General features: G+C 35.0%; 1 protein-coding gene across 3 annotated transcripts in view; it reads left to right on the forward strand.

Moving 5' to 3' along the window:
- Positions 1-22,797, forward strand: part of LOC121736089 (tRNA pseudouridine synthase A) — a 126,547-nt gene that overhangs the window by 102,130 nt on the left and 1,620 nt on the right. For all 3 annotated transcript variants that reach the window (XM_042127154.1, XM_042127150.1, XM_042127153.1), the window contains 2 exons: positions 12,311-12,584; positions 21,811-21,910. In XM_042127154.1, the coding sequence (XP_041983088.1) occupies positions 12,311-12,584; positions 21,811-21,910 (374 nt within the window). The remainder of the gene's footprint in view (positions 1-12,310; positions 12,585-21,810; positions 21,911-22,797) is intronic.

Here is a 22,797-nt window from a genome sequence, read left to right on the forward strand (position 1 = left end):
TACTATTGAATGACGAGAAAATGAATTTGGTGGACACTACTGTCTTTTTAGGTATCACACTAGATAGTAAATTACAGTGGGGTCCTCATATTGCTAAACTCGCAGATAGACTCAGTTCTGCAGCATATGCAGTCAGAAAGATTAGGGAAATTTCTGACGAAGACACAGCACGATTAGTATACTTTAGCTATTTTCACAGTAGAATGTCATATGGTATCCTTTTATGGGGAAACGCTGCCGATATTAATACTATCTTTGTGCTGCAGAAGCGAGCTATACGTTCGATTTACAAAATGTCTACATTTGAATCTTTGAGAGAAAAGTTTAAAGAAATTAGTATTCTGACAGTAGCTTCTCAATACATTTTGGATAATGTAATACATGTTAGAAAAAATATATATAAATTTAAAGCTAAAGGTGACATTCATTGTAGAAACACCAGAAATAAGTACAAGCTAGATTTGCCAGTGATCAGACTTAGTAAAGTCAGTAAATCTTTTAAAGGTCAATGTATACGCCTTTTCAATAAAATCCCAGAAAACGTTCAAAATCTTTCCATTAATAAATTTAAGAAAGTAGTCAAAGAGCGTTTGTGTACCAAAGCCAATTATAAGGTCAATGATTTCATAAACGATGGCACATCTTGGGAGTAGGATGGCTGCTTACAAGGCTACTTCTACATTATTGTACATGACTTAGTATGTTTGTATGTTGACATTGTATAATTTTAAGTTACAGCATTGTTAATTTTATTTTAAAAGATTATTTTTTTTTACCTCACTTTTTTTTGGTAAAAAAAGTGGGCCCCGTGCGAGTTTAAATTCCTTTAATTTATTCATTTTTATTTTTTTTAAGTATCTCGAATAGTTGTTTGATGCATACAAAATAAATTTTTGTCAAATAGTAGTGTATTTTTTAAGAAAAAAATATTTTTGTGTTGCGTTTTAGCTCTCCCAAAATTTCGAACAAAATTTTGACAATCTGCCGTGAAAAAAAAATGTACTAAAGTAAACTGGAAAATTATTTTAAAAATTACTCAATTTATTGCAGATTTAGAAATGGTATAACACTTACATAAGAATTTTACAGAAACTTAGAAATTGCCATTTTTATCATTAAAGTCTGATTCAAGCCAGACTCTTATGTAGTAAAGAAGATGAAAAAGTACCAGGAATGTTCATCGCAATCTTATTATCTATCGACCTTTATTATCTTTTGTATCTGTAGACTTGTAAAACTGAATGTACTATTGCAACCCTAATTTGTTATTTCGTTCTTTCCTTCGCTGTTATGGGGCACTGTGATAATAAATAAAATTAGAAAAAAAACTTTAGAACTTAGATTTATTACAGTAAATGCTCGAACTGTCGACCTCCAACACGAATGCACAATCGACATCTTCTGATAAAATTATTCTTTAATCTTCTCAAACTTATCTGAGATATTTCTTGAGCCGCTGCGGTGACTCTGTCGCGTAGTTCCCTTTCGTTGCGTATTGGTTTACCATAAACTTTGTCTTTAAGACATCCCCAATAAAAAAAATCCAGGGGATTAAGATCCCCTGGATTTTTTTTATTGGGGTTTATAAGGGGTTTATAAGGGGATCGTGGTGGCCATAAGATTGGCCCCAGTCGCCCAATCCACCTTCTCGGGAACCTGCGGTCCAGGTGTGCTCGAACGTCTCGAGCGTAATGTGCTGGGCAGCCGTCGTCGTTTTGAAACCACATCGTTCGTAATGATTCCAGTGGCACATCCCCGAGGAGCGTTGGCAATTGGTTTTCTAAAAATTCCAAATAGGTGTGACCATTTAATATTGGAGGCAGCTCCACTGGTCCTACTATTGTACCGTTGTAGATTCCGGTCCATAAATTTATTTTAAACATGTGTTGCGACCGATCTTCTCTATTCTCGTGTGGGTTTTCTAGCTGCCAGCTATGAATATTATGAAGGTTTAAATAACCATCTCTTCTACATTGCGACTCGTCACTCCACAGTACTTTATGAAAAAAGTCGGGATCTTCCCTATTTTTTTCCAACATTCGTTGACAAAATTGTACCCGTCTGGCATAGTCACTCGTAAGGAGAGTTTGCACTCTTTGTATGTGGTACGGATGATACCTGTTCCTTTTTAAAACGCGATGAGCAGATGATTTCGGTATTCCAGTCCGACTTTGAATCAAACGAACCGATGTTGACGGATCTTCGGTAACTTGCTGTAACACGACATCTTCGTCGGTTGTTTGCGGTCTCCCTTCACCACCTCGAGTTCCTGGGACTCTACCCTCTCTCTCTCTAGGCAGAATCCAATCGTTCAATCACATGATACGATGGCGGTGTACGGTTTGGATAACGTTCCGCGTACAATCTTGCAGCTAATCGTAAGCTTAAAGTTACTACGCCTCGATTAGAAACACGCCTGGTTTCCCCATAAATTAAGTACATGTCGGCGTACTCACGATGAGTAAATTGAGTAGCAGCACCTCGTGGATTTTCCATTCTTAGCACAGTAAAACCAGCCAGCTGTCTGTAAGAGCGCAAACCGTCGTTGTTGTCACCAAATCAGTTCAACAATAGTCCAAATCGAAAGCAAATCAGAGTCCAAAAATAACGCCTAGTAATAAAAAAAATGAGAGAAACGAGAGCAGTACAAAATAGCACGTGTATCGCACAAAACGGAAGAGAACGTACTAAAGTCCACGAGATCGTTCGTGGAACACGGTGTTGTAAAATGTGGGAAGAGAGTAGCGCATATTGCGCGCTCCCTTGCACTTATTAGGCCTTTAACAAACATTACCGTTGATCATTGACAGCTATCTCACTCAGTTTTTAACCTAAGAACAGGATCACAAACGCCGAACACAAAGGACAACATGTGGCCTTTTCATTGTGTTTGAATATTGAATATTCACTTCATAGTTGAGCCCGGCTTGAATTAGACTTTAATGATAAAAATGGCAATTTCTAAGTTTCTGTAAAATTCTTATGTAAGTGTTATACCATTTCTAAATCTGCAATAAATTGAGTAATTTTTAAAATTATTTTCCAGTTTACTTTAGTACATTTTTTTTTCACGGCAGATTGTCAAAATTTTGTTCGAAATTTTGGGAGAGCTAAAACGCAACACAAAAATATTTTTTTCTTAAAAAATACACTACTATTTAACAAAAATTTATTTTGTATGCATCAAACAACTATTCGAGATACTTAAAAAAAATAAAAATGAATAAATTAAAGGAATTTCTACTAATGCGGAAATAAAAACTAACTAAAAATGGAGATTTTGAATAAAACCAAAAAAATCCAAATATCTCGAAAACTAAGCAACTTTTACTAAGGTCATTTTTATTTTATCCAAAAGATATAAGGCTAATCTATCTCCCATGTCACTATGAGACGGTATTTTTGGGACACCCAGTATATTCACAGATGTACGATTTTCACAGGAAATTGATTCCTAGGCAGTTGATGGGCCTAGTCACTTTTTCAGCTTATGTCATTCAATGTTAGCTGTGATCGGTCTGATAGGTTTGACATAATGCGACCAAATTACTTAGGTCCGCAATCTGCCTTTGAATCAACTTCTCTGATAGTACCTAATTGTAATAATTGGATATTTCTTTTAACATAAACTTTACTTACATCTGATGGGACAGGTGTCCTAAGAAGTTTTGTTTTAGAGGCATCAGTAAAATCCTCATCCTTGAAATGTTTTTAGCGCAACATTCTGTGTTCTATGTGTAACTTTGTTTGCAATTCTGTAGAACTATAGTCTTTTTCATGGAATATATGTAATACGTTTTTATTACAATTTGTTTTTGAAATTAGAATAAACGTTGTGTTGTTCTGAAATAAGAAGTTTTATTATTATTCTCTATTATACTACAACATAATACTATAATTCTATAACATAACATAATTTGACCATACCTGAAATAAGAAAAACGACAATTAAAGTTTATTCTAAACTATTTTTTACTATTAATCTTAAAATATGAAAACTCTTGAAAAATATGAAAACTTGCTCGGTAATGCTTGTCAGTTGTCACAGATAAAACTCCTTCGGCTTCTCCTCTTGATGTTTGTCAAATTGTGGCACAATTAATTTTTGCCACTATGAATGGGCGCCAATTTTAAATAAGGAAATATTATTTCCTTTATATCTCCCCCCCTCAGAAAAAAAAATCATAAAGATTTTTCAGCCAAATCCACTAGGCACTGCAGCTGTCGAATGTTTTCTCCAATTCAGGAACGGGGATCAGCTTTGTGATGTGAAAAATATTAGATTCTGTCTTTTTATGTCCAGTATCTACTCTAAATATAGTGCTAGATAGTTTTTCTATAATTTTATATGGTCCAATTCTTAGTTCGTCTAATTTCTTTCTGTTTAGCTTATTCCCATTTTCTATGTATACATATTCACCTACTTTATATTCATGAAATTTCCTGTTTTTGTCAAATATTTTCTTATTATAATCATGTGATTTAATAGTATTTTCCAATGCTCTATTTTTGTCTCGAATCCAATCATTTTCAGATATTTTATTTTGCTTCAACTCTTTCGGTAAAATAGCAACGTCTCTTCCAAATAATAGGTAGCTCGGTGTATAGCCAGTGACTGTATGTGGGGTATCATTGTATAGCTTGACACATTCTTGGGCTATGGTTGTCCAGGCTCTTGTATTTCCCTGTTCGTTAATTTTACATCTAATTTTATTCACTAGGGTTTGATTTAGCCTCTCATTTAAGCCATTGGAAAATGGAGCATTAACTGCTGTGAATACTAGAGGTATTTGTTTTTCATCTAAATATTTCTTGAAATCTTTTGAATTTATCCCTGGGTATTGGTCCGATAGTATCATACCAATATTGAAAGTTTCAGGTATTTTTGATACTAAACTGATGAAATCATTAGCACTCTGTGTTTTGGAGGTGAGAATAAATGCATGTCTTGTGAAATGGTCGACTAACAAATGAAGATATCTTTTTGTAGATCTCGAACCTCCAAAGCCTCCAATAGTGTCTATGGAGACAATGTCGAAAGGTTTCTTTGCTGGGCCCAATTGTGACATCATACCATATTTATATTGACCTCTTGATTTATTTTTTACACATGTATCACAGTTTTTGCAAATTTTCTTAATATTTTCAAATAAATTCTTTGTTATATAATATGGACTTACAGTATTTTGCATCTGTTTCATTCCAATATGACCCAGGTTATTGTGCAATTTCTTTAAAAACTTCATGCTAAATTCTTCTGATATAATAACTTTTTCCTTTTCTCTACTTTTCTTAAAGTAAATATTGCACTTTTCAATCAATTTACTTTTGTTATTTTGAATATGAACATTTTTATTTTGATCTAATATAATATCTTCCAATGTAATTAAGTTAACAGTTTTTAGTTTTTCTTCTATATTATTATCTGGTTCTAATACCGGATTCCTGCTTAGACAGTCAGCTTCTATGTTTTGTTTTCCAGGTGCATATTTTATTTTGAAATCGTACTGTGACAGATAGTAAGTTAAATCACCTAAGTCTTCATCTGGTCGAGCTTTTAAATTTAAGTTTTCTAGTGGCTTATGATCAGTGTAGACAGTGAATGATCTTCCTATCAGCCAAAATTGCCAATACCTAACTGCTTCTTTGATGGCTAGACATTCAAGGTATATTGCTTTTTTCTTCTTCTGTGCATTATTAAGTTTCTTTGAGAAATAGGCCACTGGCTTTTCTTCGCCATTTGGTTGTACCTGTTTCAAAATGGCACCAATGCCTTCCAATGAGGCATCTGTATATATATTTATGGGTAAATTCCTATCATAAATTTCTAGTATAGGTTTTGAACACAGTAACTTTTTTATAGTATTAAATGCTTCTTGACATTTTTCAGACCAAATGAATTTTTCATTTTTCCGAAGCAAATTATGCAAAGGGTCCAATATTTTAGCACTGTTTGGTATAAATCCATGGTAAAAATTTATTTTCCCTAAAAACTGTCGTACGTTTTTTTGAGTTTTAGGGACTGGAAATTCCATTATTGAAATTAAGTTATCATTGATTGGCCGAATAGAATTGTCTTGGATTATATGTCCCAAATATTTTACCGAGTCAGATGCGAATATGCATTTGGTAAATTTTAATCTGAAACCTTCCCTTGTAATTGCTTCCAGTAATTGTGTTAGATGGCTAATGTGTTCTTCAAATGTTTTTGAATATATCAATATATCATCGATATAATTAACAGCAAAGCCGTTTAGATGATATTTTCTTAAAATTGTACTCAATATCCTTTGGAAAATAGCTGGTGACGTTTTGAGTCCAAATGGCAAACACGTCCACTGGTAGTGCCCTTCTTGGGTAACAAAAGCTGTTTTCTTTCTGTCTTCGATACGTAGCGGGATTGCCCAAAACGCAGAATTTATATCTAGGGTTGAAAAAAATCGACAGTTTCTCGTTTTTATCATCAGATCTTCAATAAGAGGAAATGGTTGGGCCTGTGGTACCACTAATTTATTAAATTCCCTGAAATCTATACAGAGTCTTGACTTTTTGTTGTCTTCTTTTTTAAACGCTAGGGTAACGGGTGCAGCAAATGGGCTGTACGACTCTTCAATAAGTTTATTTTCCAGTAACTTAGCTACTTGTGCCTCTATTTCTTTCTTGTCCTCTACTGTGCATTTATATGGTCTCTTACTACAATATTTATCCATTATCAAATCTATCCTTGATTCATACCCATTAACTGTACCAATATCGTATTTGTCCTTTGCAAAAACATTTTTATATTTAGAAATTAATTTAATTATTTCATGCTGTTGTTCTTCCTTTAAATGCTTTATCTTTATATCAAAATCTTCTTTTATAATATGTTCATTAAAATTAATCATGTTCTGTATTTGTCTCTTATCATTTGTTGTTATTTTCTGGGATCTTTCACATGTAGGTATAGATTTATGGATGTTCAGATTTTGTGAAACTGTTAAATTTTCATTTTGAATCAGTTTATACTCTTTTATCAGGTCCAATCCAATTAAGAAATCATGATGCATTTTTTCCTCATCCATAACATAAATATCAACATTTTTTTCTAATGCAAACATTTTCATTTTCAATTTCACCAAGCCACTTGTTTCCGTAACACCACTAATTGTTTTTAAATTTGTTTCATTCTTGCCAATACCTTTTCCTTTTAATTTAAGGAATCTTGAATTTATTAATGAAACATTTGAACCAGAGTCATACACTCCATATAGTTCAAGTTTATCATCCAATTGTAGCTTGACGTATATTAATGGTGTTACAACTCGTTTTTTTGGTCAGTTATCAATTCAGCTTCAATCACAGAGTTGTTAACATGTTTATAGTCCCTTTTTTTAACTTGTCCATTTTCATTTGACCGAAACCAGCAAGTAGCTTCCGGATGGTAACGGGTACCTTTATTTAACTTGTCACATATTTTACATGGACTTTTCTCTTCATTTTTACTCACATACTTCTGGTTTTCATATTTCCTTGGAGTTATCCTACTTCTTCTGTTCATCAGGTGTTCATATTTACCGAGTTCGTTAAATAAATCTACTGTGTCTTTTAAGGATTCCCTGTCAATCTTGTTTAATATGAATTCTGGTAAATCAGCCGCAATGATATCAATTAAAGTATCTGTATCTATTGATTTTCTCATCTCCAATAATAGTTTCTCCTTTCTCATTGCATAATCCACTAGTAAACCCTCTTTATATTTAAAAGATAATGCATATATCACTGGATTCCAACCTTTATTGATAAATGAATGACAAAACTTATCTTTCCATTGCGACCAATCTGAATTCATTGATAATTTTATAATCATTGAATTGTACCAGTCTAAACAACTTTTGTCCAAAAATAATCGGAGTACTTCAATTTTACTTTCATCGGTTGTGACATCACATCGAATGCACTCTTTCTCAAACATCTCAATCCATTGACTTGCATTTGGATTTCTTGTTGTAAATTTTTCTATCACAAATTTTTCTGCTATATTTTTCAAATTCTGTTGCTTATTGCTGCTAGTTTGAGTATTTTCCAGGAACCTCACAAATATTTTTTCTAATCTTTCTGTTTCCGTTGGCAATGTATTACCAGTAAGGGATTTCTCTATACTTATTTCCTCCAAATACTGGTCATTAAATTGAATATTATTATCTGCATCTAGATAGGTTTCGGACAGTTCTTTTGACAAGGTTATCCATATTCTTCTTTTTTGGTATCGTTTCTTTAAGCTATTTTTTACTTTAGTAAAGGATGTAGTAGAACATAAGGTCTTATGATGACTAACTCCTTGTAATTCTTCTGGTATAGCATATACTTTGCTGTCCGGTGTGCCAATTGAGGTTATACATAAAATATTAGATTTTCCATCACTACTAGGCAACAAAGTAAATTCGAATTGAAGTTTTTCCATTGTTTTTTATAAACAAATTGTCGTTTTGTAATACGTTTTTATTACAATTTGTTTTTGAAATTAGAATAAACGTTGTGTTGTTCTGAAATAAGAAGTTTTATTATTATTCTCTATTATACTACAACATAATACTATAATTCTATAACATAACATAATTTGACCATACCTGAAATAAGAAAAACGACAATTAAAGTTTATTCTAAACTATTTTTTACTATTAATCTTAAAATATGAAAACTCTTGAAAAATATGAAAACTTGCTCGGTAATGCTTGTCAGTTGTCACAGATAAAACTCCTTCGGCTTCTCCTCTTGATGTTTGTCAAATTGTGGCACAATTAATTTTTGCCACTATGAATGGGCGCCAATTTTAAATAAGGAAATATTATTTCCTTTATATATATAAAAAAGCCAATCACACGGCTATACGACGTTTAGCCGACTTGTTGACTGCAACGATCAACACTACAGCTAGATGACGCTTAGCCAACTGGTTAAATGGTAAATTAACTAAGGAGACCATTTGTTTAGTGCTATTATTACACAAGCGTAATGAGAGCAAGCAGATTAATTGTATTCTAACTTATTTTGAAGACAATTGCAATAAATACCTTGGTGATGCATTTCATAATCCCGTAATTTCTCCTCGAATATTAGTTAAAATTTTGATTCGCTCGTATGTGCCCCCATAATTTCTGTCTCTTTAATAATATTTGTAACGTATATCTACGAAAAAAATCTTAGTACAACCACCGGTTGGTTGACGCCTTATTTGACAGATTCTCCATACTTGATCTGTCGAGTTAAGTGGTGAATAGCCTATTCGGCACTTATCAGAAAGTGGTGAAACAGGCCCTAAATCTCTTATGCTTTAACTCCTCCTCCTTCCTCTTCCGTCTTGACTCTCGAAGCGAACGGACGTGTTTCTGTGCCTGCCGATTTTGATATTGCGGTGCTGTTGATTTTTTGTTGGAGCCCTATCGGATTCGCGTCTTCCTGAGGACTTCGCCCCCTGAGCAGTGGTCTCCGAGGGCTTGGCGTGGAGCAAGTAAGTTGAAGTGGCGAAATTTTTACAAGTCGGGGTTCCGACAGGATACGAACCTAGTGTCGTTGTTGTTGCGCCTGCTTACTGCGCCACTCGACCACGAAAGCGTGAGCCGCCGACTCTAATTTATCATACGCTATCGTACTACCGACGCCGACACACCCGCCATCTACAGAGAGTTTTGTAAACTAATTTGCTGCTAGCAGAATGCCTCTTAAAAGAACTCCGACTAAAAACAAGAAGATCGACAAGCTATTTTCAAGTATAACATCGAGTGAACAAAAGCAACCGTCTTGTAGATTCGACTTACAATTGCATATTGACAATGTGTTAAATAAATCAGCTTCGGAATCGGACCTCGCTAGAACAAGTACTTTTGAAATAACTACTCCACCAGACTACAATTCCATGCGAAAAAAGCGATGTAGAGACAAAATGGAGGACTCAATTACAACACAACTCAACGACTTCAAAAATGAAATTAAATCTCTGTTAACATCTTTTACGACTCCGCAATCCAATGAACTAAAAAATCTAACTGCTCAATTAAAAGAAATACAACAAACTAACCAAAGTATAGAAGCGTCAGTTGCTTATCTTACATCACCAAACGATGAGTTCACAACGGATTACGGAGTGGAGACTCAGGCAAAGAAATACCATAATTACATTGTTCTCTTAGAAAATAAAATAGAAGAATTGCAATTAAATAGTCGTAAAACCTGCTTTGAAATAGAAATGTACCAAAGTTGTCCGCTGAAAACAAAAAAGATCTGATCAACATGGCTGTCAATCTCTCAAAATCGATTGAATGCGTTATTGAAAATTCGGACATTAAGGATACTTACAGACTGACACGAAAAATTGGGCAATCCAGTAATACTCCGATAATTGTAGAGCTACACTCAGCTATATTGAAAAACTAAATACTAAGAACAGCGAAAACTTTTAACGCTAAAAACAGAAACAGCAAACTAAGTACTAAGCACATTGGACTACACCTATATACAGGACACCCCCATATATATCTATGTGATCATTTAACCCCAAAAGCTGCCCGTCTTTACTTCTTAGCCCGAGATCTAGCGAAAACAAGAAATTTTTTTATTCTGTTGGACAGCCTATGGAAAGGTGTATGTAAGAGAGAATGAACAATCAAATGTAATACAGTTGCACAATGAAAACCAGGTCCACGAACTTTTATCAACCTCTACACAGGGCAAACAAAGTAAATGACTAGATAAGACTTATATTTATATGTATTATTATTGTTTTGGCAATGTCTTGCTTGTACTAGTATATAATTTTTTAGTTCGTTACATTCACGAAAACTTTAAGTCTTTACTCCTATCTTTACTAATATTACAACGAACTCTACAACAAAATCAAACATATTTCACATTCAATTCACTTTTTCAATCCAATATATCAATATATCAACTTTAATGATTCCTATATTAGCCTCGAAACAATTATTTTTAGTATTATATTAATTATGATCTTATTTACGGCCAACGTTGAACTACAGGACACATTACGTAATATTTTTAACATGCACAACATAAGATTATTACATTTTGTTACGCTTTTCTTTATATTACTTATCTCAATGCAATGCAACATTAAAAGTATAAATACTCTTATGAACTATACTATATTTGAAAAACTAAGTATAACGCTAAATAATAACATAAAATCTTCACATATAATTCATTTCTTTAAATAAATTTATATCTTAAAAAATAAACTGAATTATGGTAGATAAACTAAATACGCTGAATGATAGAGACAATCTTAATATTGCACGAACAATAGAATGCAGTTGTACTCCTAACGAGCTATCTCGTCACTTGACTGTTAATAAAAACGATTTGACAGTAATTTCTCAAAATATAAGGTCCATTTATCGTAATCTCGATGACTTTCTCATAACCATATCATCTCTATCTTTTGTTCCCGATATTTTGGTACTAACTGAATGTAGATTAAGCCCCAATAAACCGACACCGAATATAGACAACTACGATGCTTTCTCTACTATGTGTTACCTTGACCAAAATGATGGCGTGGTCGTTTACATAAAAAGTCCTTGTCAGCCGTAGTAAAGGAAATTAAATTGAAACAAGCATCCTGCTTACAGATTGATCTGCTTGACAACATAAGATTATGCATTTATCGGTCTCCATCACTTTAATACAGATAATTTTGTAGATGCATTATGTTCTCATTTGGAAACAATAAATAGTAGTAAGAATATTATAACAACGGGGGACATTAATATAAACATTGCACAGAAAATAACCGAATCGAACCAGAACTATAATAATAAAACCCACTACGTTAATTCTCTCTCAGCGTTTGGTATACTAGCGGGCCACACTCTGCCAACGAGGGAGAAGAGTTGTTTGGATCATGTGATGCTAAAAATTAGGAAAACATTTACAGCCTTAATTGCTATATTACAAACTACAGTGACAGACCACTATGCTACTTTTCTAGCCCTCTCAAAATCCACTTACACTTTTACTAGAACGAAAACTAAAGTAAATTTCGCGAAGGCTTTAAATGATTTGCGCCAAAAAAATTAACGATTTTCTTATGAAGTATTGGCACAGAATAGATAATAGTACAAGTAGTATTGGTCAGATTAGTATCATGAAGCCAGGGAATGTTCTTTTTTCAAAAGTTAAAGAAAAAAAAATTTGATAGCCAATTTGTCACTAGAATATGCCTGGATACATCATGACATTAAAGGTTCGGACACCTTTTTTTTATCTAAGTTATCTACTTTTTCTGGAATTTTATCGAAGAGTTCAATTTCAGCTCTGGAAGTAGACGTAGAGGAGATAAACGCGAGATTACCGCCGTGCATTAAGGTGTTCAGCGTGAAGCGAGCGACCAACAAGTTCAACTCCAAGTCGAAGTGTAACGCGCGCACGTACAGCTACACCCTGCCCACGTACGTGTTCGAGCCCGCCATCACGAGGGTGGAAGACAGGAAGGCGTACCGGATTACGGCCGAGAAACATTCCAAAGTGAACGAAGTACTGGCGGCCTACAAGGGAACTAAAAACTACCACAACTTCACTGAAAAAAAGTAAGTGCCGTTTTATTTACGTCTCTGTCTCGCAGACGCCGAAATTACACAACATTTAATGTCATGTAACTGTTATTACTGACGCTGACATAACACATACGTTTAATGTAATATTATATAGTTTGTGCGTTTTATTACCATCTCTATATCAACTTCTATATGAGACAGTCAAATTAAAGGTAAACCTTTCAACATTGAAATTTTGAAATAATTTTAATATTAATAATAATTGTAGCATGTAGTCAATATTGAACAAAATTAATTACCGAGAGTCAAGAGATTAAGATTATAAAACGTGCGTCACCCCCCCGTGCCCGCGAATATGTCCCGAAACGTGGTATTTTCCACTTAAATAAGAAACCGTACTCGATACGTATGTATGAACGAAATAAACCCTGACAAATTTACTACAAGCCTCTCATATAAACAAAAGCGATATCACTTATAATTTCAGCGCAATCAGTCACCAAAAACGAGTGTTTTTAATAATTTATTAATTTTTTGCTAATCGTTTAGTTTTTTACTTTAAGGTGTGTACGTGTTCCTCGTAGAGAGTTCACTGTGAAAGTAGCTGCGCTGAAAGACCAAAATTTTTTTTCACTTTTGTATGGGGAAACTCGTGACGCTCGGGCCCTTGCCCATACAAAAGTGAAAAAAAATTTTCGTCTTTCAGAGCTGCTACTTTCACAGTGAACTCTCTACAAGGAACACGTACACACCCTAAAGTATTATCACTTATTTTGGTTACACAATGTATAATATACATCTTGAATAATTTTATGGTTGACATATTAATTAATAATTTTAATATGGTTGACATTGGTTGTACACAAAAAATAGTAACCAACATAATCACTCATAGGAGGGGTCAGGACTTTTAGTATGTTTATCTCCTAACTAGTCGTAACAAAGTTCCGTAGTCATAATTTCTGCATTCGACTTTTTCAACCACACCCCCATTTTGAGCATTCGTTTATTAGGCTATAAGACAGAAAATCTTCCAGAACGAAAAGAGCCATAAAATTTCATGTGAATTTGTGGGGAACCATAGGCTTTAGCAGGCTTTAGCCTGAAATGCAGCTAAAGAAATTTTCTAAGCATATAGGTTCGTTTTGGTTTGTTCGTATCTCATCGGTCATTACTAAATAGGCATCTGCCTGACTCTGTATTAACCTTTTGGCTGTTTCTTATATTATATCAGGTGATATTCCTTCAGTTAAATGATTTCCTTGATTTCATGAAGTGACTTTTCTCATTATAATGTAACATTTCGCAGAAATATGTTTCTGTAATTCCTTTTTTAGATAATTCATATTTCTTTGTAATATTCTGTACTAAAAACAATAAGCTTGAAATTTCAACCTGAAGGCTGCATACATTGGCCTCATTTTTCAAATTCATTAGAACACTTCAGCAATTGATTGCTCAAAAACATTTTATCCTTAGTTGTCTGAGACTGTATGTTTGGTTAAACACTTATCAAAGGAAACATCTTATTTCACACATTATTGTAAAAATCTTACCTGAAAACAAAGAAACGACATTCAATGTTTATATTTCCACTAATTATTATAATCTCTAAACACAAAATGTATTCCCAACAAAAGTTTTAATTTGGGGATTTTTTCTGAACACCCCATAATGCCAGTCATCTTTACTTCTAAAATACTTGCTTCTTCTTCACTAAGCCGACTCAGTGAGTTGCCAATGAACCTCTTTATAAAAAAGAAGGACTAAAACTTTGACAGTTGCCATAACCGCGCGCGGACCGCGATAAACGAAAAAACTAACATCAAAGAAAACCTTTTATCTTTACATTATATATTTTTTCTACTTTTCACTTATTTTTTCATTTTTCTCTTATTGACTACTGTCCATGATACACACTGGTAGTGTATCATCTGCAGTTTAATTAATGGCGCTAAAATGTATTAAGTGCAAGTCACCTCTTACTTCTAAGGTGCCGGTTAGCAGCAATATGAAGCGCCGGCAGAGGACATATCGTCGGCCGTCGGCACACTACTGGTTGCTATGTATTTCTATGAAAAGTGTCGCTAGCTGCGGAGGGTATTTCATAGAAACACATAGAAACCAGTACTAGTAGACACGTCGTCTGCTGCCGCTTCATGTATCCGGCTTCCAACTTGTACCTTAAAGCAAAAGCCAGCCTCAATATAATATTAATATTATAATGATAAGTAACAAGTTACAGTGGGTAAATTAGCAAAGTGATACGAAAGAGATTAGAAAATAAAACTAAGATCATACAAATATGTAGGTATGTAAAGACGAATTATAAAAGTACCAGACAGTTTATAGACAACTAGAGGACGCGCGCAACGGAGCGCCAAAACTCGTTTATCGCGCGGGAACCGTACATTTTCGGGGATAAAAAGTATCCTATATACTTTCCCGGGACTCGAAAGTATCTCCATACCAAATTTTAGCAAAATCGGTTCAGCGGTTTGGGCGTGAAGAGTTAACAGACAGACAGACACACTTTCGCATTTATAATATTAGTATGGAAGTATGGATTTTTTCATTCGTGTTAGTGTTTAGACTTTTTTATTATTAACACCATTAATACGTTTACACATATTATATAATAGCGTTAGTTGTTAATTACTATAATAACCTGTATAATGTATATCACTGCACAATAAATGAATTAATTATACAGGGTTACATGGAAAGTCGTGCTGATTATTAAAGGACGTTATTACTCGGGTCATTTCTGATTGATTTGGTCATATAATTAGGTATCGGAAACTTAACTGTTATGGAGATATTGAATTTAGATTTTTTAAATTCTTAATTTTTTGGCTTTTGTGCCTATTTTTTTGGGACTACAGCACCTGAAGTCCATTTTTTAAATTAATCTAGTTAGAAAATAAGTAAATTAATAATAGCGACCAATAAAAACTAAACCTACTACTAACAGTTTAAAACAACTGCCCGAATATAGTTAGAATTGAAAAACGAACATTTAGGTGTTGTTAACTTTGAAGCACTTAAAAAAAAGTATTGAACTTTTTCTGCATATCATTTAAAAAAACTTTTACGTCTCTTTAGCTATTCAAAAAGGTATAACACTTATTATTTAAAAGGCGAAACATCGACCTACTAGAGTTAAGGTGTATGCAAAACAAATAATCTGTATTATTCAATTATGTAATTCGTTTTCAATAGCCGCCCCTATTTCTTATACACATTCTCATTATTTTTCTTAAATTGCTCTTTAAGACAAAAGTTCGCAGGTTCCTCCTCATTTCGTCAGCCGCATGAATATTTTTTTTTCAGAATATCGATATTTGCGGTGTCATTTTGTCGAATTACAAGGCTTTTCATGTGGCCCCATACATAAAAATCCATCGGCGTTAAGTCAGGGCTCCTCGCCGGCCATGCGGTTGGTCCGCCTCTTCGAATCTATCGATTTGGATAATTGTCGTCTAACCGTGCTCGCATACTTCTTTGGTAGTGCGCTGGGCAGCCATCATGTTGAAAGAACATGTTTCTTCTTAATGAAAGTAGCAAGTCCATCATCAAGAGGGGTAACTCCTCTCTGTGAAAATTTTCATAAGTTTCGCCATTCAAATGATCAGACAGGAAGTATGGCCATACCAAGTGATTTGATATTATACTCATCCATTTCTTGGTCTTCGTCTTCTATTCTGTTTTGTCTATAAGAATATTCTTGATCTGCGGTAGGCAAATTAACGTCACTGTCTTTGTCTCTGTCATTGTTTCCATCTTTGATTTCATTACTTATGTCTGGTTGTGAACATTCTGAAGTTATGTAAGGCTCCCGAATTTTCATGTTTCTGGAAATGTAACAAATTCTACATAGATTGCTTGCTCCCCGAGATTCTAGATCCACGATCAAGAATCTCGGGGAACAAGCAATCTATGTAGAATTTAATAAGTTCATCTTTCATTTGTTTATTCCAGAATTCATCGTCGCGCTGTATTACTTCGGTTTTCAGATTTTCTGTTTACCCATACAGTAAATAAGCAAATTTTTCTTTGTGTGATGTGTAACTAACTGCCCTTGGATTTAATTAAACCATGGATGTTTCTTATTAACGGTTTCACCGGATTTTGTTATTATCCAGAAGGTTAATTTTTTGTGTCGTATCTCTGCGTTTAAGCCTAATTTATTTACTGTCAAAGGAGATTTTATTTCGTTAACTTGTCGTCCCCAGTCAGACCATCTGGTGAAGCCCCCAAGAAACCAAAACTTTATCAATGAATAAACCACAAGGCTTAATAAATTTTTTCTTGGGCAGTCAGTTCTCAGGGTCGCGATACTAGTTCGTGGGTCTTGATCAACTTTGCTTTTAGCCATTTATTAATTTTATGAAATTTTTAACCTTTAAGTTAGACTGACTAATTTCAAATGAATATATTTACAAACAACACAACGAGTCCCTGTGCTTGATTAGTCATACATCTTTACAGTTGCGGCTCGGAGTGAAACCTCCTCATAACAGTCCGATCGTCCACTGGACAGATCCTATTCAGGAATCATGGTATTTTGTTTTGCGGACAGGAATCAATCTGACACTCTTTGGTTGATTAGAAAACAACTGTTACTCCAATTCTCTCTCTCCTGCTCTAGCATATGTCTACAAAAACTAATTAACGACGGGGCCAAAATCATGATAATCAGCCCAGAATCCGCGGATATGATGACATGCCTCATCCAATCACTTCACCAGGGGGTTGTTACATTAAGATCAGGATTAATAGGTGGTGGTAGAGATCTGTGATGCTACATTTGTGTGTGTACCTGAGAGATATTGTGCGACCTTCCTGGGGAGGTCAGGAGGTATCAGGGATATCCACTTTGTAAACATAGACTCACAAATTAGTAAATTACCTTCTGAAGCGATCCTAAATTCCTTTTCATCTGATCTACCACAAATCTTTGTTCATATCTCAATTGGGCGTAGCTTGTTGAAATTCTGATATCAGAAGCAAACTCCTAAAACTCCGTGCCTCTTTTGATCCTATGGTTAGGGTTATTCAAGAACATCTTTAACCTTCTTATTGTTTACTGACTAGTTCTATAGAGCTCCGTGATCTTTGTTGTGGTCCTCCAGATGCCCTCAATAAGTTGCTCCATTTGCTAAAGCCACTGTCAATTGAGAGTAAATACCCTCCCTTCTTTCTATCTCATATTTGGCAAATAGGAAATTGTAGGTAAAAGGTTTGGCCTCTGAGTCCAGTGAAAATTGTAAGTTGACAGAGGGAATCCTCATCAAGGTTATTTCGTTCATCTGATGATATTGCCCTTGCGGTGACACTATGAATTTTTAATGGACACGTGGCCGACTCCTCCAATTGAGCAAGGAATATCTGGATCCATCAAAATAGACATTGGGTTGGAGTTGATTGTACCGTCTGGATATCTTGCTACCTGAATATGAGACCCAAATGTCATTCTGTGTTCTCCAGGATATTCTTTCCCGCACCAATAGCAGTAATATCTAAGTTCAAATGGAACCTCATCCATCTCTTTAGATGTTCCTATCGGCCAGCTCTCAATACCGTCTCTGGTAAAAGTGGGAATGTCAATGAATTTATCCAGCATTCTGTTACAGCACAGCTGAAGAGAGTCTGTCATAAACAGATGCGTCCGAAAACGCTTTGGTCATGTCTTCCAAGGACACTGTATTCCTCGACATGATCGTAGTTAACGAGATCATGCCGATCTAATTTAGTGGACCAACCTGACGAGGTCCGGCACAACAGGATTAAAAACCCTCAGAATCGATTATTAAAAACTTCGAACAAAAATATGGATACGTGTAATGCCGAAAATATTTCGACTCTAAGGCTGCCTTCACAATACGTCGCAAGCACTGCGGCTGCAGCGCTGCTGCCGCACTGCTTGCGACGTAATGTTAACAGTAATATCTGAGTTCAAATGGAAAGAGATGGATATCTCTTTAAATGTTCCTACCGGCCAGCTAAATACCGTCTCTGTTAATTTTGGGGTGGGAATGTCAATTAATTTATCTAGCACTCTGTTATCTTCCGAGGATTTTTTCTCTCCAAAGAACCCAAATGAGCATCTTGTGAATACTCTTATCTGATATTGATGCCCGACAGAGAATTTTGAGGGTGATACTACTTGAGAGCAATCAGGAGCCAAAGGAAAACTATGAAATGTTGTACTGGTGTTCCCTCTAAATCTTCATTTTGATAATAGATAAACTTTAGTTTGTATGGCGGTGTTGTTAGTCCTAAACACAGTTTGGATTCCATTAGCATCTATTCTAATATTAAATGGGGCCTCTAACGGACGCCTGACAGTAAAGTTTAAAGTTGTAATTATATTAAGTACTAAGAATAATTATTATATATAGTACTAAGAATAATTTCCGACAGTGGAGTTTTTTGCTTAAAATTTTGTGCGCGTCTGTAGTTGCATATTAATATTATTAATGTATACAACATCATCAACACGAAGGAAATGCATATTCTCAGGATCTTCTATACAGGTGCAATTACACCTTCCTGCCAAATTTTGATATATTAAACCTTGTTAAAAATAAAAATACACGTAATTTTTCTTTTATGGTCACTCAGTACTATAATGTTGAGAAATATCTTCCGAAAGTTATCCTAAAAAACACTACAATTAATGGACACGATGCGTCGGCCGCGCGTGACGTGTCTCCGCGCGCGCACTCTCTCTCATTCCCCCGCGCTGCGAGTGACCGTTCTGCAACGATTTTAAATGGGATAAAATATGTCATTGAAAAAAAAATAACACCCAATTTTTTTGGTTAAATGGACTCTCCTAATGATTCTTAAGCCCTGGAAAAAATTTGGCAGGAAGGTTTAATTGCACCCTGTATATTTTGATGACTCGTCTTCTTCAACAATTGGTTCCGAAGTGACTAGCTGGTTGAGAGTCTTATTAATATTATTATAGTTATTAGTACTTCATAAACAATGTCTATTTTGGACAATTTGCTACCAGTACCATTATCCGTTTATGTTTTAGTATTTTAGGGGCAACAGATTTAAACAAAATGAAAATATCTTAATTCAGCTGTTGCGGTTCTTCAGATACAGCCTGGAGACAGGCACACAGACGGACAGTTATCGAAGTCTTTTTTTTATGAAATAAGGGGGCAAACGAGCAAACGGGTCGCCTGATGGAAAGCAACTACCGTCGCCCATGGACACTCGCAACATCAGAAGAGCTGCAGATGCGTTGCCGGTCTTTTAAGAGGGAATACGCTCTTTTCTTGAAGGTTTGCAGGTCGTATAGGTCCGAAAATACTGCTGGTGACAGTTTGTTCCAGAGTTTTACAGTGCGCGGCAGAAAGTTACGCGAGAAACGCACGGTGGAAGACTGCCACCCATCAAGGTGATGAGGATGGTATATTTTTTTGGGACGATGGCGAAAAGCTGCAGGTGGTATGATTCCGAACAATTCCTCAGAGCACTCCCCGTGATATAATATTTATGGAAGTTAATAATCGAAGTTTTACCCTTTGGGTACGAAACCTTAAAAATGAATATTGCCAAATTGGGCAATTTATCTGTATTCAAATACGACAGTTTTGCACAGAAATAAAATCGGCCCCGAAAAATATTCCTGGATCAAATCCTCTATCTGTTTGTATAGAAAGTTTCTTCATATAATAATAATAATAAGTCTTTTTTCACTGACCACTTAAATTTTACAGGATATAAGTTTAACATTAAAAATACAGTTGTTACTTGTTATGTAGTGTGCGTATTAATTAAAAAATGCACAATTTTTTTTCTTAAACTTTGGTTTTTTTATGTTTGATTCCACGAAATTTATAACATATTGCCTGTGTAAGCGTAGTCCACAAGTTTAGCTATCAAATGAGACCTTTTTTATCTTCATAGGATATTTACATGAGAAGTACTGGTCAGATTAGTGTGAAAGCCCAAGAAAAACTAAAATGGCTGCCATTTTACAACCGTGAGAGAGAGAAAAATTTTGAGAGCCAATTTGTCGATAAAATATGCCATAGATCATGACATTAAAGGATCGGACACCGGTGTCGGGACACATTGTATATAAAACTCAAAGGTGACTGACTGACATGGTGATCTATCAACGCACAGCCCTAACCACTGGACGGATCGGGCTGAAATTTTGCATGCAGGTAGATGTTATGACGGAGGCATCCGCTAAGAAAGGATTTTGATAAATTCCAACCCCAAGAAGTTAAAATAGGGGATGAAAGTTTTTATATAATAATACTTCTTAACGCGAGCGAAGCCGCGGGCAAAAGCTCGTTGTTAATATAAAATCAATCTCGTTTTTATCTTTACGATTAGGCGACATCCATGTCCATTTCCTAGATTATTTTTTCCTAAAAATGCTGTTAAATATTATAAAATTATTTGTATAAGAAAAATCTACGAATCTGCTTCCGTTGTCATTTCTCTCACCATTACTGTAATCTCCTATAATGAATTCATCAGTATACCGATCTTGGCATTGAAGTCTCCGATAATTAATATACATAATTTGTTTATTTGTATTTTGCACCAACTCATTTAGTTCTTTATAAAACTTATCTTTTGTTGCTTTGGTATCTTGTTCAGTTGGGGCATGTACTTGTATAATTGTGACCGGATATTTAAAATCAAGCTTCTTCAGTATGGCGATTCTGTCGGACTTGGCTTGAAAACTAATAATTATATCTTTTGATGAAATAAGGGAGCAAACGAGCAAACGGGTCACTTGATGGAAAGCAACTTCCGTCGCCCATGGACACTCGCAGCATCAGAAGAGCTGCAGGTGCGTTGCCAGCCTTTTAAGAGGGAATAGGGTAATAGGGGAGGGTAGAGATGGGAATGGAAGGGAATAGGGGAGAGTAGGGTAGGGGATTGGGCCCTCGGTAAACTCACTCACTCGGCGAAACACAGCGCAAGCGCTGTTTCACGCCGGTTTTCTGTGAGAACGTGGTATTTCTCCGATCGAGCCGGCCCATTCGTGCCGAAGCATGGCTCTCCCACGTATAAATCTTAAATATCTTTTTATTAAAAAGCCTACTCCGTAAATGCCTTGCTTTTCGCCATAAAAATAGAAAATGTATTTATCATTTCAAGGTGATGTTTACAGTTTGACAACCATAGACAGAAAAAGTCATATATTTATTATTGAATTAATTTTAAAAACTTCATATTCTTATTATTAAATAAATTTTGTAATCTTTTGTTTCAGGTATTTTCAAGATCCATCCGCTTTAAGATATATGATGAGTTTCACTTTGGAAAGAGTTTTCATGGAATCTGAAATGGAATTTGCAGAGTTGCTAGTAAAGGTATAACTGGTATATTATATAATACTAGCTGTTGCCCGCGACTTCGTCCGCGTGGACTTTAGTTTATAGTTTTTCCCGTACATCGATTGAGTCGTTTACGCGCAAATCAGAAAAGTGTATTGTGTGGGAACCATACATTTTTCCGGGACAAAAACATTCCTTGTCCCAGATTCAAATTAGTATCTCCAATCTCCATGCCAAATTTCATCAAAATAGATTAAATAGTTTAGGCGAAAATCATAAAAGTTATTGTGCGGGAACCGTACATTTTCCGGGACAAAATGTATTATATTTTTTTTTTCGGGACTCAAAGTATCTTTATACAGCAAAATGGATCCAGGCCGTTTAGGCGTGATGTCATGACCACGCGAAATATAACGTTCCGCGCAGTTTCACCCGCGTAAATTAGATATTTCACAGAAAAATTAGTCCACAAAAAATAGCCTATGATCCTTCACGTGGCCTACTTCTTATCTGTGCCAAATAATATAAAAATTGCTCCAGTAGTTCGTGAGATAAGCCCTTTCATATAATTTCCCCCTTTTTTCCACATTTTCCTCTATTTCTTCGCTCCTATCAGTCTTAGCGTAATAAAATATAGCTTATAGCTTTTCTCGATAAATGGGCTATCGAATACCGAAATAATTTTTCAAATCGGACCAGTAGTTCCTGAGATAAGCGCGTTCAAATAAGCCATTTCAAATAATTTCTCCCGTTCTTTCCACATTTTCCTCTATTTCTTCGCTCCTATTAGTCTTAGCGCGACAAAATATAGCTTGTAGCCTTTCTCGATAAATAGGCTATCTAACACTGAAATATTTTTTTCAATCGGACCAGTAGTTCCTGAGATTAGCGCGTTCAAATAAGCCCTCTCAAATAATTTCCCC

This window comes from Aricia agestis, chromosome 18 (genome assembly GCF_905147365.1).
Source record: "Aricia agestis chromosome 18, ilAriAges1.1, whole genome shotgun sequence".
NCBI lineage: Eukaryota > Metazoa > Arthropoda > Insecta > Lepidoptera > Lycaenidae > Aricia > Aricia agestis.